The sequence below is a fragment of the Trachinotus anak genome, unplaced genomic scaffold (genome assembly GCF_046630095.1).
Source record: "Trachinotus anak isolate AG129_WGS33_773 ecotype Australia unplaced genomic scaffold, CSIRO_AGI_Tana_v1 ptg000021l, whole genome shotgun sequence".
Taxonomy (NCBI): domain Eukaryota; kingdom Metazoa; phylum Chordata; class Actinopteri; order Carangiformes; family Carangidae; genus Trachinotus; species Trachinotus anak.
The window spans coordinates 22,243,450-22,261,967 of NW_027273872.1; the positions used below are offsets into that span (position 1 = coordinate 22,243,450).

Below are 18,518 nucleotides of genomic sequence, written 5' to 3' on the forward strand. Positions count from 1 at the left end.
TCTTACTCTGTGCTGTGGCCCTCCTAAACAAAGAGAAAAAATCTTCCATTGATTTTACTTTTTGAAATAGGAGCAGCACTGACAATTGAAGGCTTTAGATGGAGAACAATGTAAGTCTGTCTGACATTGTTTTGAACAGCCGCCAGTCATTACCACAGGCTACAGTGCATCCAAAATCCAAATAATTTGGCAAGTGAATGCGAATAAGATTAAAGTTAGAGTATGTTCAACATTTCAAGTCTAATGAGATTTGAAAGCATCACTCATGGCCGTGCATCTGAAGACCAGTTGGAGTATTGATTCTCATATAAGTTGCCTTTCTTGATATCCTATCAGTGAAATCTTTGTGGAACCAAGAGATCAGGATAAAACCCCCAGTGGTGAATAACGTGATAACGTGTTTGTTTTCACCCTGAGCATCCATGGACCATCGGATAAAGTCTCTCATTATGGCATGCTGCTAAATGCTGCTTGAAATGTTTCAGGGTTGACCTCCAGTATGTCCATAAATGATGTCACATGTTTTGCTTCTCATCACAGCGTGATTGAATTAAAGGAGTAGTTCAACATTTTTATGAAATACACAAAATCCATTCATTTTTGTCAGCATGTTCAATAAGACAGCAAACAGGGAAAAACAGCCTGGCTCCGTCCAAAGGTAACAAACTCCACCTCCCGGCACCTCTAAAGCTCACCAGCTGACATGAGCGACCTCATCTGTTTAATTGTGCAAAGCCGCTGCAGTGTAAATGCTGCAGATTGTGGTTTTATAGGAGGTTATGTGCTGAACAGTCTCTTGGATTCGTGTCATCACTGTGAGGTTGCCAGGCAACCAGTAGTGCTGGTAGGTGGATTTCTTTTTGCTACTTTCTGTTACAGAGCCAGGCTAGCTGTTTCCCCCTGCTGCCATTCTTCATGCTAAAGCTGGGCTCAGACGACAGGAGTTTCAGCCCATTTAACCCGATTCACCCTCCCTGACAACCGGAGGAGAAATCTGGTCTGGGACCTTGGTTGGTACCTATGTTCGGCCCAGATTATCTGGTAATATGAGAGGTTTACAGATCCGGCCTCAAACCTCCCGAACTGCTCACACGCTTGTTGGCACCACCCCAAAACAAAACATTCTGCTCTTGAGGCTAACGTTAGCTAGCATACTACTGTTGGCAGATCTTAAAACTGACTCTCACCTCCAGTTCTCACTGAAGATTAGACAACCATTTTCTCGTCCAGACTTGTGAAGTATTACTAATGCTACAACAAGTGTTCACACCACAGGCTGTCACTACACGATGTGAGTCGCACATACACCACTGCGGCTAACTCAGGCTAGCATTGGTTAGCTCGCTAGTCAGCTTCAGAGCTCACCTGCTGGAGTAATTCTGACACTAACACATAAAAAACCCCAGTCGTTAATAAAATCGTCACATTTTGCTAGATTTCTTTACAGGCTGTTTCCAGCATCTGCTCATTCACATGAAACCTACTATACTTATAGCCTTATAGACTGTAACGTGTGATGATTTGCTGACTTACAGTCGACCCCAGAAGTAGCTGTCCAAGATGGCGGACAATATGTGCCGTGAATTGTTTACATTTGCACATGCGTGACTCACTTTGTGTAGTGCCACAGTCTCCATTTTGTTTACATGTGCTTCCTCGTGAGGTGCTGCGTTGCTCCTACTGGCACGATAACCTTAATATCCTGCAGTGTGTGATGCACCATCCATCAGCGTGTGCATGTCTGAAATTAGAGAGAAGAACATCAGTGAAGTTTCTGCTAATTTGATGGCAACCCAATTTCAAAATCGGTTAGGATTTTAAAATTGCTGTAGTCTGAGCCTGGCTTACGCCTTGGTCAGCAGCTTCATATTTAACCTGCGGATATGAGAGTAGTTTAGATCTTCTCATCTAACTTACTGCAAGAAGGCAAACATGTAGATTTCCCAAAATGTCTTAACTATTCCTTTAAGTCATAGTGATACAAATGGACCATATTTTGTATCTCTCCTGTGATAGCATGGGCAGTGTCACGATAACGAGAGATCCCCGGACATAAGCATAAAAATTTAGCACAGCGCCCGAGGGTCAATGATTTCTGTAGGCTTGGCCCTGCAGCTTTTTATACAGATGTCGTCATGTCGTTTTCCTGTCCAAACAATCACAGAGAGATAACACAGAGGTCTGGGAATGACCTTCGTTTTCTTGTTTTCAGGGGTGAAACATTACTGCTTCATGCCGTGTTGTCTTGTTGTGCTGTTTGTCTGTTGTGGAAGTTTCCACGCTGAATAATGTCAAGTTTAAGGACAGCTTTTATATCATAAGATATCATACTGTATGTAATGTCTGCTTATTTCTGACCCCACCATCAAGCCTTGTCCACATGCTGAAATCTGTCTTTTGTGCTTTTGTTTTGCTTTGTGTTGCTCTTTCAGTCAGCTGAAGGAACACCTTCTGTTGTTCTAAACCTCTGTTGATTTGTCACTGCCTGCTTTTCTAGTGGTATGAACATAAAGCACTGTCAAAGTGTAGAGCAGCTAAGGTTAGGGTGGACAGGAGATTGGCCGACTTCTCCTCTCTTTACGGCCAGTAATGCATGCAAAGCCATGGAAACTGGGAATGCTGAGATGATTTCTCTGTAAATCATATGAAAGGTTATAATAGCTGAACGCAGCAGTAGTGGGACAAAGTGCTATACAAGAGGTATGCTGTAATCAATACAAAGGCACACAGTTGCCATTAGTCAAACGAGTTACAGCACCCACCCCCATTTGCTGTGCCAGCCTCATCGACTGTACTGTGTTTTTATGTTGGAGAGTAACTCACTGCTTTTTATCTTTTGTTTTCTTGTTTTTTTTTTTCCTTTTGTCTTGTTTTTTTATTTTTTATTTTGTATTTCTGTCCAATGTTGTTTACTCCAGAAATGAGGTCTAGTAAATATAGCAGTAAGTGATGTGGCTTCTTGTCTTGCGGTCTTTGTCCGTCTGTGTCTGTCTCTGCATGCTTTTCCTGCCTGCTGGCTTCTCTTTCCTTCTGCCTTTGGTTCATTTTCTCCCTTCGCTTTTGATTTTGTTTGATTAAGTTTAGTTTTTTTTTTTTTTTTTTTGTTTTTTTTTTCCTGTCATTTCTGGGGGTCACAGAGCTGAGGCTGTCTGAATTGTCTGTCTGTTACTGGACGGTACACATGTCAATCACTATGACTGACAGCACTAATTAAGTTATATCCTGGTTCAGCGTATGCAGGACATGAAAATAATATATCTGCTCCAAAGTGGACATTACACCTGACCCTATCTGTCTCTTTCCTTTTTACCACGACAACTTTCTGCGCTGGCAGAGCTTCTCAGAATTGAATTTATGGGTATGGAACATTATTATTCATTTTGCTGTGCTTAAAGAGTTTGCCAAGATCCTCTCACAGTCACACATTATTGTGCCATCTTCTTTCTAAAATCAACAACTAGGTCTCTCTCAACCTGTCCCTCTTTTTCTCCTGCCCACTAACCTGGTTTCAAGACATGTAACCTCCCCTCTTTGCATGCACTCTTCTTATAGTCTGAAAATTTTGAAAGATAGCCACTGAAGAAAGAGACAAATTAACTGGGAAGGATGCATTAATGAAACAAAGTGCAGAGGTGAATTAAAACAGTGAAACCAGCCTTGATACAAATAAAAGTATCAGAGCAAAAGCTAACTACTTTGTCCAAAAATCAGAGAATGCTTCACATCATCGATAAATACAAGTATCTGGCTTGTCCTCTAGGCTTTGGCAATGTGCATATTGGCTTCAGCAGCCCGTCAAATAAAAACATGCAAGCTGCAAGTATTTTTGCAAAGTGTTGCCAAAAGCCAGCAAAAGGCCTGACCACATAGTCTGTCCTTATTATTCTGCCCATGATTGACTCAATGTCAGAGTCAAGAGCTCGCCTGTCCTAAATCACGATTGCTGCTGGCTCCACTGTGCCAGCGAGCTCGCCTTCCCATTTCCCTTTGCCTTTCTGTATCAGTACCCTGTGACACACACACAATGCCGGGCCAAGGCTCTCGTAGGCTTGTCAATCCCTACAGAGGCCCTTTATTTAGAAACTCTCCCCCTCCCTCGCCTCCCCTTCCTTCCCCCCTTTCAGTGGCGTGTCTAGAGCTTGTTGAGGGAGGGAGAGGGGGAAAGGTGAGGTGATGAATTAGGTAAAGGGGACAATGTTTGATTTACCTGCTCCTGTTACAAACTGATTTTTGGAAATGATATATAGGCCTAAAAGTGACCAGCTCTCAGTTTGACCTTATTTCAAACCAATGCTCTTCCATAGGAACCACAGCCAGAACCAGCGATAGTTTTCACTCACAGATTACTCACAGGTGCTGCTGTGCTAAATGAATAGCTTAGAGAGGAAACCTTGGAACTGAAACTAACAAAATATTTGTGCTTCAGAAAGTGTATGACTTTGAAAAGAATCTGTTACCCAGCAGGGACTTTAATTTATCCGTAACTAACAATCCAAGGACCTCTGTAATCCAGTTTTAGTTGATAAGGGGACAAAGTCACGCCGGTCTTTGGTTCATGGGGACTGCTTTCTCCCTTGGCCTTCCTCCTGGACACGCCCCTGCTCCCCTCTCAGTCCCCTTCCTCTCCCTCTGTCTACGTGTGTCCTCCTGCTCCTCCTTCCTCACCACTTTGCTTTTATTCTTTCCCTCTTCCCCTCATGTTCTGTTCTGTTTGTTGCTTCCTCTGTCATTGTGTTGTTGCGCCTGCCATTCTGACACAGTGTTACGCCACAGCGGGCCCCGAAATCTGAATTAACTGAGATACACTCAGATGACACAGTGTTCATGTGTTCATTTAATCAAATCAAATGAATCAAGCCTTCACTACGACATAAAATGGTGTAGATGCTTTCTGAAGTGTAAAAATAGTAAGCTACCTACTAATAAGTTATGTAAAAAATAGTTAATGTTACATTCAATAACTTTATAAGGAAAAAGTAATTGTCTTTGATAATCTGTCATATTTGTTTCCAAACTGAGGTGACTATGGGACAGTGGGTTATCTCAGAAATTATTACAGATTTATATGACAGTTACACTCCACTATGATAAAAACTATTTCCATTCAAGCAAACAAATTTAATGTTTACATTTTTGCAAGTAAAATATATACTATGATTTAGGCTCAAGGAAAACTTAAACAACTTAGATTCAAAAAGGGTCAGGTTTAGATCACTAAAATATTGTTTAAAGAGGCTGTTTATAGCTAGTGTTAGCATTAGCAGCTGTTTACCTCCCAGTCTGGAAAAAACGTTACGAGTTCAGCATTAAAACTTTGTTCCTTAGCTCACCAAGAGCTGTCTCCAGTGGTGGAAAGCAGCACCACTGTTAACTCTTTTACTGAAGTTAGCATGCTAACCAGTTAGCCCCAGCCCTTTCTGATAGCAATTCACCACAGCGATTCATCTGTCCTAAAGACATAGCGCTGCTCAGAGAGTTTATCATAACTCTTTTATTATAAAGAAAACAATGGCTGAAGCTCTTGCCAAGCGACAATCACCACCACCACCTGCTCCTGGCAAGAAACCACGTTCGGCAGCAGAGAAACCTCACTCACAGGAGGGGGTAACCAGTTAAAAAGTCACAACTTGAGAAATGAAACTGTTTATATTGCAGTCTTTGTTACCATAAGTAGACAAGTTCCAATATGGCTGCCAGAGGGTGCATAACATCACCTGAAAGCCAGGTATACACTTTTGTGAAGAGTGAAAGTTAATAGCATTCAAAAAATAGGAAGTGCAGGAACATATTTAAAACAAAACATAGATAGCTATATTCCTATTCCTATTATGATTCATGTCAAAATGAAATAGAAAACTTTTCTGCATCTGTCTTAAAATTTTGTGACAGTTATAGTTTTGTGAATACCAAACTTTTATCTTCCTCTTAAGCCACTGTGGTGTTAACACTTTGAACAAACTATTATTTTTTTCTTTTTTCTTCATCTTGGTGACTTGTCTATTTTTTCCTTCCATACTGGCATGATGCATTCAGATCCAAGCCAGTGCCATCTGTAGCATTACATCCCCATGACCATTGTATATACACTGGAGTAGGTACAGGAAGTCTGTCAGGATGTAGGTTTACATCTCTGCTTGTCATCATAATACTAATGAGTTTGTAGAGTTACTCCTGTGTTGTAGCAGCACTGTGTGAGTGTAGCACAGTTCAATCTGAAAGACATGTGACATGATAGAGCAGGCGATTGGATGGCAGCAGATGATAGTGAGAGAAATGTTTCAGTCGTTACAGTCAATGGAGAAGCGCTCATGCTGTATGTGTGTGTGTCTGTGTGCGTGTGTGTACTTCTTTTTTTTCTGTCTGTTTTGTGTGTGTCTGCATTACATGAATGTGTGTGTGCATGTGAACATGTGTGTGTTTGTATATGTGTGTGTTTCCATCCACAGAGGCTGAGGAGCTCTACCAGAGGCGGGTGCTGACGATCACAGGCATCTGTGTGGCGTTGCTGGTGGTTGGCATCGTTTGTGTGGTGGCCTACTGCAAAACCAAGTATGTTCCTTTGAAGAAAAGACAAATGACTTTCCATTTATAAAAGTCTCCAAACCTTCAAATTAACCTACCGTAAGAAAAATTAGTAATGAGCTCCTGCTGTAGAGCTGGAGCAGTATTCAGATCGCTTTATTAAATAAAAGTAGAATCTAAATATACAAAGGACAAAATGTACTGAAAGTATTCAAAGTAAAAGTCCCTGTTCTGCAGAAAATGTCCCCTATGAGGGATATATTATATCCTACACTATGTTATTAGATGAAAAAGTAGCATTTTACTGTTGCAGCTCGTCAAAGTTTGCTTGTTCAACTGTTTTCAATGCAGTTTGGTAGTTTAGTTCAGTGGTTCCCGACCTGAGGGTCAGATCCATCCTAAGGGTCACACAATAAATCTGAGGGGGTGTGTTATGGAGGAGGAAAAAAGAAAAAAAAGTTCTGATACAAGAATTTATATAATTTTATTTTTATTATTTTCTCCAGTCTTGATAACTTGACATCTTTGGGCCACCTGACCACAAGTTTAGAAAGTTTAGAAATGAGTGTAGAGGGGTAGATACTTTCCTCCACTGCTGCTGAGTGAAAAACTTGTTTCTTGTATGGTTGATTTATTTTGTTGGCTGCCTGCAGTAAATACTAAAAAATACAAAATTGTTAATCTGTCGATAAAAAATTTAATTATTTGATTCACATCACTTCTTCATGAAACCCAACTGCTGATCATATGAACTCTAGAGAGAGAGTGATGTAGTGCTTTGATAACGTTGCACTGACCATAAAATGATCATGTGATGAGTAGTAGATGTGCTACCAAAAGAAGTAATGAAAGATAAAAAGAGAGATAAAAAAGACCAAAAAGGACAAGACCAGTTGTAGTAAGTAGCAAAAAGATATAAGTCACTTTCTGTAGATTAATACTTTTGCCAGATCACGTATTGTTACTTCATCATCACCTCCCGTCCAGGAAGCAGAGGAAGAAGAAGAGTCACCTACACCAGAACCAGTGTGTGGAGCAACCCAACCCCAAGATGCCCAATGGGCCCAACCACCCCGTACCGGGTCCTGAGGAGATCCCCATGCTTGATGTGAGTCCAGCCAGTAGAAACACACAGCAGAGGCAGGTATAGGTAATCCTAAAGTCAGGTTTAACTGATAAACTGACGGGAAAATCCTGTTCAGTTCACTACCCCCAACAACTCTGCACTTCATGCTGAGATGAAACCTACAACAGGTCGCTGCAGACTGGAGATTTTCTTAGAGGCAGAGCTTCTCTCTCGGCAGAAATAAATAAGTAACCACTGTTTTTTAAAAATGCAACAAAATTAACTGGCCAGATTGAATTTTAAAGTTGTCAGTTCATGGCAAGAAGGATGGGTTTAATTATTTCTTTTTCTTTTCTTTTTTTTTTTTAAATTAGAGATGCTGGTTAAATATAAAGTTGGTGCCAGGGTGGTGCAGTTGCCAAACTGTACTAGAGGCATTTTTGGCACATGTGATTTTGTTTCAGGTTCTGGTAGAAAACAATAACACCACTGTACAACAGTAGCAATTAATTTACAGTTATCTAGTAGCTACCAATCACAAAGTGCAGAAGTCACATTTTGTAAGGCTGACTTAGCTTTTCTATCAAAGTGCTGCTGAGATAAAGCCAGATATATCAGTGCTTTAAATTAAATATTACTCCCCTATAAATAGGATTTTGGTGTCAAAATGTCCAGAATCCCCTCAGATATTCATTAATGTTAAAGTAGGGAAAGAAGAAGAACAAGACAGTAAAACTGGATGTAAATTTCATCAGAGCAAACTGCAGGAAGCCCACAGAGCCGCAGCCGGTTCATGTCTCTTTAGGTGGGGATGGTGATAGACTTTATTTAGCTTTGTCACTTTGATTTAACTCCACCATGAAGGCTCTATTAGCCTTCAGAGCAGTTTTGCCTCCAAAAGACTCTTTGTGTAAATAAAACTCTGATCCACTGACAACAGAGGGAAATATGGTGGCACATAGCTGACAGACGTTACAGAGAGGGCAGATAACACCTACCTTCCTGTTGGAGACATAATAGGCATGAGTCAGCATAATGGTAACAGTGAAAACACAGTGAAGAGAGACAAGTGATGTGGAGTTAAATATGTACAAAGAATCATCTCATACTTAGATGTTGGTCCAGACTTTGTTCATATTTATCATCTGTTTGTTAGTAAAATGTGTTTTTATGTGTGTTTATTGCAGTACAAGAACGTCCCTACGACAGAGTGTGTGATCAGCCACGGAGCTGAGGGTGCAGGCAACTACGCAGGCAGCCGAATGTCGACCCGCTCCCACCACTCTACCACTGCCTCACACGCTTCCAGGTAGGCCTAACACACACAGACACACACACATACACACACACACACACGAAAACCAGCATGACATTGTAATGCAAGATCCTACAGGGTCAGTTTGCTTTCCGTAGAGAAATGTTGCTGCTGCTGTTGAATTCACCTTGTGTTGGGGTGGTGGGAGGAATCTCAGAGATGGCTGAACCTGGACATGTAGAACGGAAACTGTCTGTGTGGCTACATGTCACCAGAGCTGAGTAAGAAACTGTGTTTTGTGATATGGTTGAACAAACACTTAAATATTAGTTTTTGAAAACGTCCAGTGAGGGGAGGTAATTTGACTTGTTGGAAAATTGATATAGATTAGCACATAATTCCACAAGTGTTCACATAATATTAAATGGGCCAAGTGAGGACCAAGTCTGGAATCACTGGAAGTTCACCACACCGGCAGATGTGTCGGCCACTCAGTTTACAACATGTAACATTTTACAGATGTGGTACAAACCTTCACCACTGGAGGGCAGAACCATAACTCTACAAACTCAGGAAAGCGGAGCTCCATCTGTATCTGTAACCACTGGGCACACCCAATGCTGTGACTGTGACTATTTCTGTGGCTGTGGCTATTGCCTTGGTTGTAGCTTAAGTTGTGACTGTAGCTTCGGATATCGCTGTAATTACATGACTGTAGCTATGTCTGTAACGTTAGGTATAGCTGTGATTGTGACTGGCTGGTTGCTTTTCACAGCACCTAAGAGAGCCAGACACTCCTGCCAGGTTTCAAACCTGGTACGTCTATCTGATGTGACAGACGTATTACCAAAACACAGCAGGAAGTCAATAATAGCTTCACCGCAGTGTAGGTTAGTTAATATTACACATATCACAGCCTTGCTATTAGCCACAGCAGTAGCTACAACCATAGCCATAATCACTGCAACAGCAATGCTAACAGCTAGCTACAGCCAGACATAATGATTAGGCTTGAGTTAGCTGCATAAGTGAAGTGTCATCCTCACCCTGCAACGGCAAACAGAGTGGCTAACATTACCACCAACTTGCTGTAGCTAAACTACACTTACCTCTAGGTTAATGCGACAGCTAAATTATCGTAAAACATTAGCTGATACATGCGAGCTGCTATGAATCAAACTAATTTGGTTTTTATCACCAAATAATCAGTTTTAATACACAGTCATCATACACAGAGCAACATGCGCAACCTAATCTATGGTTTGGTTCATCAACACCTGGGAAAATATGTCTTTGGTTTGTTGAGGCTCTGCTTTATCTCGTCAGACAGGTATAGAGTCAGACTGTGTAGACCTGCACAGCTGGCTCTTGACTGTCAGTGGGATCAGTGGTCACAAGCAACTCACATAACACAATGAATTTGATCCAGTGTTTCCATCAAAGTTATCACTTGCTGTTTCTGTAAGTCTCTTAATATCACCAGGTAAATATATTTAGTGGTTTATTCTTGCCCAGCGTTCATTCCTCCTCGGTATTCTCTTGCGTCTTCAGTGCTACTGTAACCTTTCAAACTCGCTCTGCTAACACCCACACCTGCAGACACGAGGAGCAGACGTGGAGCATGGAGCGAACAGAGAGTATGAACTCAGACTGCCAGTCAGGTGGGCTGTCCAGCTCTGTGGGAACCAGTAAGTGCAGCAGCCCGGCATGCATGGCGAGGAGGGCCGCCCACTGGGGCTGTACGGACACATCTGGACCGGGAATGCAGTATGGGGATTCTTATGACTCTCTAAGAGACTCACCTCACAGTGACAGGTAGGGGAGGTGGTAATGTGTGTGTGTGTGTGTGTTGTGACAGTGATGGTGGCTGGGTGGGGGTAAACTCTGCCTCTGTGTTTGCTTATGGCTGTACAACACCTCTGCTTTGTGGTGTTCACATCCAGCCACTCTGCTCTTTGGCGACCCCAAGTGGCAGTTAATCATTATGACTTTTTCATTATGTGAAAGACTTCATTACCCTGATACTGTTAATCCAAATGTGACTTTATAAATCAGTGTTATTCTAGGACCAAACGTGTCGAGGAAGGGAAGGTAATGAAATAATTTCATCTTTCTCAAATAGAGCACTTGCTGATTTTTGTTGATGTTTTGGATTTCACTGTGTGCGGCGTTTCATTACTATCATTTTAGCAAGTTCAGTTATTAAAGAGTTATTTATTTTTGATGGTTGTAAAAAACATTGGTGTCCCCACTTTGATTCAGCCTGGCTCCTCTGTCTTCTGCTGTATTCCATTTAGTGGCCTCCTACATGTCCCAGAATGCACTCTGACTCTCTCTATGAAACAGGCTCTGCATTTACCTATGATCACATTACCTGTGTACACTATAACAATACAGTTACTTGATATTAGACCTGCATATTCAACCCATTGTTTCACCTTAAATAACTTCTAAAGGAATGTGATTAAAAGCATGATAAGTTCAGAGAAACAATTTTGGACCATTTTATTTCTAAAGAGACTTGTTTGTACACCATCTGCTTTGTGTCTCCGTATTGTGATTCAAACAAATTTTAAATGGTGTAAATGTGTGATTATTTTGGTGTTTGGTGCTAAACTGACTCACTGAGGTGCCGCAGTCATACACTCCTTGTAGGTGAGATGGCACAAATTCTTGGGAGTGACTGCGTGGGCGGCGAGGTGGTCAACAGTGTCACTTCAAGACAGAAAGGTTCTACATGTGAACCCGAACCAGCCGGCTGCAGCTTTTCCTCCCTCAGTCCAAAGATTAGTGTCTCTGGAGTGTCCACAGCTGTGAAAGTGGTTGTTTCGTTTTGTGTCTTAGCCCTTTGACTGGGAGGCAACCTCACCAGAGTGTATGCCCCCACATGTGCAGTGCATGCTGGGTAGGCTCCAGCCCCCTGGTTCTGAAGAGCACAAGTGGTTTAGAGAACAGATGGATGGGACTCACTGACAGAGTGCAAGATACTGATTAGTTACTGCTAACACTCAAAATTGTGTTTGCATCAGAGGAGTGACTCCCATCAACCACTTTTGTATCCCACTGATTTATTTCATTCACTTTATTTTTCAGAATTTTGTACAGGAAGTGTACAGGAAGGTCACTGGCAATCAAACACCTGTACAATAGCGCCAAATTAAAAGTCATATGAAATGTAAAATTATAATGCTTGAGGTTTGTTATCCTGACACTCACCAACAGTATCTTTTGGTATCTTTTGTTGTAAATCAGCACAGACCAACACAACAGGTAAACAACAGTTAATTTGGTGCATGTGTTTCAAACAGCTTTTTGAGCACTTAGAGCTGTCAGGAGAGTTTTAAAGTTAGTGTATTTTCTGAATCAGATAAATTCTTTGTAATAAATGTGGCAAACATTGCGCTAGCTTTGGTGGACTTTGCTATACTACTGCCATTTTTTCCATCCAGGTATGTATCGGCGCTGACCACGCCAGCACGCCTGTCTCCAGTGGAGTTCCACTACCCTGCATTGCCACCCCAGGTGCCCACCTTCCAGATCACCTCACCCAACACAAGCCACGCCCTCTCCCTGCCCCCCGCTGCTGCTGCCTACCACAGAGAAGACGACCAGCCGCTGCTACGGTGCCCTGACGTACGTAGGAAAATATATCACATAGTGATTGATTCAAAAATTGAAAATCAAACTAGACTTCATGTATAGAATTAAAGGATGTCTGTTTTTTTCCACCTGTAAAGCCACTGTGCAGACAGCCTTTATGTCTGTCCTTGACTTTAGAGATAGCCTGTATTGTCATGGTGCCCCATCAACTCCAGCACTTGAACCCTGTGTATCATTGTTTACTACGCTTTATCACAAATGACTACTATCGCTCTCATCATTGTTCTCTGTATCACATGGTGCTTACACCTCCCTACAGTCAAGAAGAAGAAGCCATCTCATGCTATTCATTCATTCACTGTTTAAGCTTCAAAACTACCTCTCATTTTGCGCAGTAGATACTAGAGTGCACGGCCCAGTATCTAATCAATCTCAGATATCTATATATAGTATCCTTTGGGCATTTTACAGGAGTTTTGCTGTTGCTACATAGCCAACGTTAGCATTAACAGCTGTTTACTTACCAGTCTTGCCAGCTTCAGCCATCGCTTACACGACAATAGTTTATAATACGCCCTCTGAGCAGCACTATATCATCAGGGCAGACTGGACGCTACAGTGACGAGACAGGCTGGGTCAGGGCTAGCTGGTTAGCATGCTAACTTCAGTAGAAGAAAAGATGGAAAAAGAAACAAAAAAGTTAACATTGGTTTTGCTTTCCACCTCTGGAGACATCTCGTAGTGAGTAAAGGAATGAAGTTTGCAACATTTCTTCTAGACCGGTAAGTAAACAGCTGTTAATGCTAACACTGGCTATGTGGCAATACAAAAACAGACAAATAGCTCCTTTAAAGCTTTAATTAATGTAACAGTTTTTCTTAATTCCTTGCTGTTAGCTTCATCGAATGAGTAATTTTGCTGTCTTTGTTTTGTGGATTGTGTTTTTGTGATTGTTTCTGGTTCTCAGGTCTCTCTTAGAAACAATATCTTAATCTCAATGAAACTGCCTGATTAAATAAAAATCAAATAAGACACAAAAAAACAGAAGACTGACATATCATTGGAGCAGCAGGGTGATGGTGACAATATGCAATCAGTTCATGGATAGGGCTGATAATGTTTTATATTTTTTCACAGTCAACAAATCAAATGAAAAGACCAAAAGCACTCATGCATCAATGCATCTCTCAGGTTTTTGTAACTTTTCTACCCTGTCTGCGGCTCTCAGCCCTAAGCCCGTTCACTCCTACTGAAGATGTAAATCTTTCAAAATGGATACAACTATACGTATACTTTTATTTTTTCAAAGAATACGTAATTTTCCAAAACAGGTGGGCACTGTAGTTTTAAGTACTCAAACTAGGGTAAATACTTTCTTTGTTGGGGACTATTTTCTGCTGCGGATTAATACACGTTTGTGCTAACAAGTCCTCCACTCTGTTTCCTGTTTTTAGGATGGAAGTTTATACAGGCAGCCCCGGCGTCCACGGCGACCCTACCTGACGGAGAGCACAGGAAGTCTACCGTCCAGTCCCTACCGCCTCCCTGACGACGAGGCTTACGAGACCACGCAGGAGTACGCCTCATCACGGGAACCCATCCGGAGCCGGCGCCGCCCGCGACGCAACCGCCTCAACGGACACATCTCCCAGCGTTCAGCGGGCCTACGGGACTACAGCTCACAGAGCTTCAGCCAGTCAGAAGAGGAAGAAGAGGAGGAGGAGGAAGAGGATGCTCAAGGGGAGAGCACACCTTTCCTTAGTATGCAGAACATGAACGTGGACCCGCCCTTAACGGTCTCGGGTTTCCGTTCGTCATCTGGTGCGGACACACGGACTCACCGCGGGCTGAGTCGGCCGGGGACACGCAGCAACGGGCAGAGCCGTGGCTCCCAGTCGCAGCGCTCCAAGGCTGACAACATGCCCCTTTAAGACTTAACCTCTCCTCAACACCCACCCATACACCCGTGCCACCCTCCCCCCCACCCCCTCCACCTCACACACCCCCCTTCCTCCTACACACAACCAGTGGACTAGAGACCTGCACCTAGGAGAAATATTTTTATTTTGTATAACAGACAGATATTCTAAACAAATGAAATATTTATTTTCATTTCAGCAAAAATTGTCTACTAGCTAACAGCAAAGACTTTTTTTATAACGGGGGGGAAATATTTATATGTAAAGTTTTTTGATTTACAGCATTATGAGAGATGAAAAAATAAGAGAATTACGTGCCAATTTTTTCACGAGTTAGATAAATAGAATAATATTGTGGTGCCTTTTGCTGTATGCTGAAGTCGGAGGTCCCATTGAGTTTTTGTAGCCTTTCTTATAAAGACTCCTCGTTTTTATAGAGACCAACCCTCTTCCTTCCTTTTGCTTTGGTTTTTTCTCTGATTTGGGATCTTCCTCTTTTTGAACTGTGATCTGATTATGTCATCATGCAATATTGATTCCTCCTGTGTAAAAGGTGTCTGTTTACATGAGTATGATCCATGCGATGCGCTCGTTTCACAGGGACATTTAGTCACTGACGCAACCGGATGTGTAGGGTAGTTTTCTCGGATGATTTTTGGAAGAATCTTTCCAGATGAACACACATCAGTCATTTATGTCCTTGTTCGCTGCCTGTCAGTCATTTGATGTTATTTCTGTGAAAACAAGAGTGTTAGGGAGTTGTTGAGGGACAGTGACTTCAGATTCCTCTGTAGGTGTTCAGGGTGCTGCCATGACATTAGTGGTGTTTGCAGTGTGTGTGTGTATGTGTGTGTGTGTGTCTGTGTGTGTGCACCTCATGAAGCCTCATTTGGCTGGCAACTCCGTTCACCTTGGAGGGTGTGGTCTCTTGTTTGACTGACACGCTCCTCCCACCAATCCTCACGCTGCCAGAAGCTCCATTGCACTGTAAGAACCTCCCTCATTGGCCAGGGAGCTGCCGATCCAAACAGAACCTAACCAATCCAGTTGTAATCCAGCCTGACTCTGGCCTCCCGTGGACTGCCCAGCCCGCCCGTTTCCTATGCCAGCAGCTTAGAGCCGCACTGTGTCTCAGGACTTCCCCATCACATCACAGCCAAAAGACTCAAAACAGAGAGAGCACGTCATCTCAGTCACAGTTCAGTCCGCAGGCCAGATCCACATCCCCTCACTCTCCTTCCTGTCCGTCCATCAGGTTTGTTGCGTTCACACGTGGCCATGGTTAAGGGAGCGTGGGTAAAAACTCTTGGAAGCTGAAGGAAAATTCAGTTGCTTTATTTTTTTTTACTTCAAAAGGTCGTGTGCATGTGTGTAAGTGGGCATGTGTGTAGCTGTGTGTGGGTCACGACGATGATGATAATGATGATGACGATGATCAAAAAACCTGGAGACCACATCTGTTCGCTCTGATGCGGGGACATAGCTAGGAATTCTGGGCCCCCTTAAGAGGAGGAGGATATCACTCTGGGTTCCCCCCTTTTCTTTTCTTTTCTTTTCTTTTTTTCTTTGTTTTTTTTCTTACTAATATAATCCTACTGGAAACTTTCGGGCCACCTCCAGCTGTGGGCCCTTAGAATCGCCACCACTTTTCACCCCACTAGCGATGGCACTGCTCTGATGGGAAAAATCGCTTGCGGGTCGCTGCGTGCAGGTTCACACTGCTACAGAGCGAGTTCCTGAGTCTGATTCTACTTTTTTTCTTTAGATCACAGCCAAATGGTGGTATATGATATTACTGATTACTGCATCCTTGATTTGCATTCCTATACCTTTATTGATTGAACTTCTTTTGCTTGGTCATATTGACTGAATGATCTGTTACGTGTCTGTCTCTGTCTGCCCCCTCCACCCCACATCACCGGGCCCCTCACCTTCATGTCTTTTTCACCCCTTTATCGACCTTCAGAAGCAACTAGCAGATGGATGTAGGCCCCATCTTCAGACGAGTACACTGAGCAGCACACTAACAGTAGGCTGATCACATCAGAAACTCTTCCACCTCAAACGTACATCAGGTTTAGAGACCCTTTCAAGCTCGCTGAGGAAGATAATACTGTGTCAGATACAATATGTGTCAATATTAGAGTTCATTTCCAATAAGTAGAGATGTTTTTTTTTATTTTATTTGTTTGTTTTCTGTTTTCACACAGGAGATGCATGGATCACAGATATAGAAAGTATCTTAAAAATGACAAAGAGCCCCACAGATTCAGGGGAATCATACTAGAAATATATAAAAACATTATTTGGGTTCATGGCCCAAAGGTCTGGCTAGTTTTGTCTTACTATCACTGTAATCAATCTGGGATTTGCAATGTGGAAATACTGCAAGTGAGGGTAGTGTGCTTCTAGAGCTAGTTGAAATGTTAACACCCCCCACCCCCACCCCCACCCCCCACCCTCTTTATCCTCACCCTGCACTCCCCCCTCTCCCTTTACATACACACATACATCTCACACATGCATAACGACATCATACGTAATGAAGCACACACAGAGACACAAACCTTCTTAGGACACACACACACACACACACACACACACACACACACACACACACACACCTCCCCTCCATGTTTGTGTTTGTCAAGCAGTTTGCCTTTGTCTTTTTTACCTACTGACTCCCTCACTCCTCCCTTTCTCTCCCCCTCCCTCCCTCCCTCCCTCCCCCACCCTCCCTCTCCCCTCTCCGCTCCTCTCACCCCTCCCCCTACCCCCCTGCATGTCCTAGTGGTACTGGTAGTTGGGTGCATGGAAAAAGCAGCAAGCAAATCGTTTTTCCACTCGGTGAAAAAATAAAAATGTGTCTTCATTTCAACATTCAGCAATAAATCCCCTTCTCTTCATGTCCATCATTCTTGGAATATGCTAGAAGATTTTTTGCAAGTTTTATCAAAAACATACTACTTGTAAAAGAAGAAAAATCCAAAACCACCCCTTCATATGAAAAATAAAACTTTATTCCTACCATTTTGAAACAGTCCTGTCATCTTTGTAACAAAAGAAAAGCTGTTTTTTTTTTTTATTACAGATTTTCATATTTTGTTATTACCTCTGTTCTCACATGAAGTGGTGATAAAATCAAGAAGCTGAAAGTCAGCTTCAGACAGTGGAGGAGTCAGAGCTGCAAAGTGAGGAACACTAGATGGCAGAATTGGTAATGTTAACCTCTGTGTGTTAGTTACCAAGAACATGTTTTACACACACAAGATTACTTGCAATATTTCATACGACTACTACTAAAACATTTTACTGAAAGAATTCAGTTCAACTGTAAGATCATACATGTCAGTTTGATGACGTTATCAATTTAAAAAAAAAAAAAGGATGGTCACATTTTTGAAGCTGAACTTGGAGCAGACATGTTCTTCACTTGCTGTTCTTGTCTGTCCACATTTACTCTCTCACCACACTGAAGTACTTTGTTCCTGGAGGATGCAGCAGTAGTGTCTGACCTGTTGTGCTACATTTTTGACCTATTTTTCAGTTATTTAGGGCAGACCCGTCTCAAACCCTCACCAGACACCAGGACATCCCTGTGATTCTGACTTTTCATTTCATTCAGTGTTGAGCTGCATCATCCCTGTCAGCATCAGAGCAGTGATGTCTAAAACACTCACACACACACACACACACACACACAGACTGAGACATTGTTACAGTTTCAAATGCCATAAAAACTTGCAACAAAAGTTCTTATTTAATAGTCGAATCATTCCAAAAAAAAACAACAAAAAAAAAAACGAACTCATTGAAACTAACTTGAAACTGTGTGTTTGTGAGAGAGAGAGAGGGAGAGGGAGAGATTTTGCATTGAACAATATATTCAATTGATGGTTACAATAATGAATGGAACAGTTAATTGATTAATTAACAATGGGACATATTTGTGTATCACAATAATCATTTGTCCATAGCTAAATGTTTTATGTAAATGATTTAAATTCCTAGTGATTTCTTGATGACAGCGATCATGCTGCTGCTGTTGTTGTTTCTAGCTTGACAGTGAAATCTGCACCTGGATGATATGGACTGGTTTCGGGTACCTCCCTTCAGTGACACCCCCTTGTCCTCACAAGTGTTGCAATACCAAAGT

The 18,518-nt window shown here is 42.2% G+C and overlaps 1 protein-coding gene across 4 annotated transcripts in view; it reads left to right on the forward strand.

Annotated features, from left to right (window-relative positions):
* The window catches only part of LOC139605576 (pro-neuregulin-2, membrane-bound isoform-like), a 69,763-nt gene extending 52,379 nt beyond the window's left edge, over positions 1–17,384 (forward strand). For 3 of the 4 annotated variants that reach the window (XM_071457174.1, XM_071457173.1, XM_071457171.1), the window contains 7 exons: positions 3,335–3,358; positions 6,447–6,549; positions 7,510–7,630; positions 8,776–8,897; positions 10,443–10,658; positions 12,293–12,476; positions 13,898–17,384. In XM_071457174.1, coding sequence (XP_071313275.1) covers positions 3,335–3,358; positions 6,447–6,549; positions 7,510–7,630; positions 8,776–8,897; positions 10,443–10,658; positions 12,293–12,476; positions 13,898–14,374 — 1,247 coding nt within the window. In that variant the 3' untranslated portion in view covers positions 14,375–17,384. The remainder of the gene's footprint in view (positions 1–3,334; positions 3,359–6,446; positions 6,550–7,509; positions 7,631–8,775; positions 8,898–10,442; positions 10,659–12,292; positions 12,477–13,897) is intronic. The other variant, XM_071457172.1, reaches the window with a different exon arrangement.
* The last annotated feature ends 1,134 nt before the right edge of the window (positions 17,385–18,518 follow it).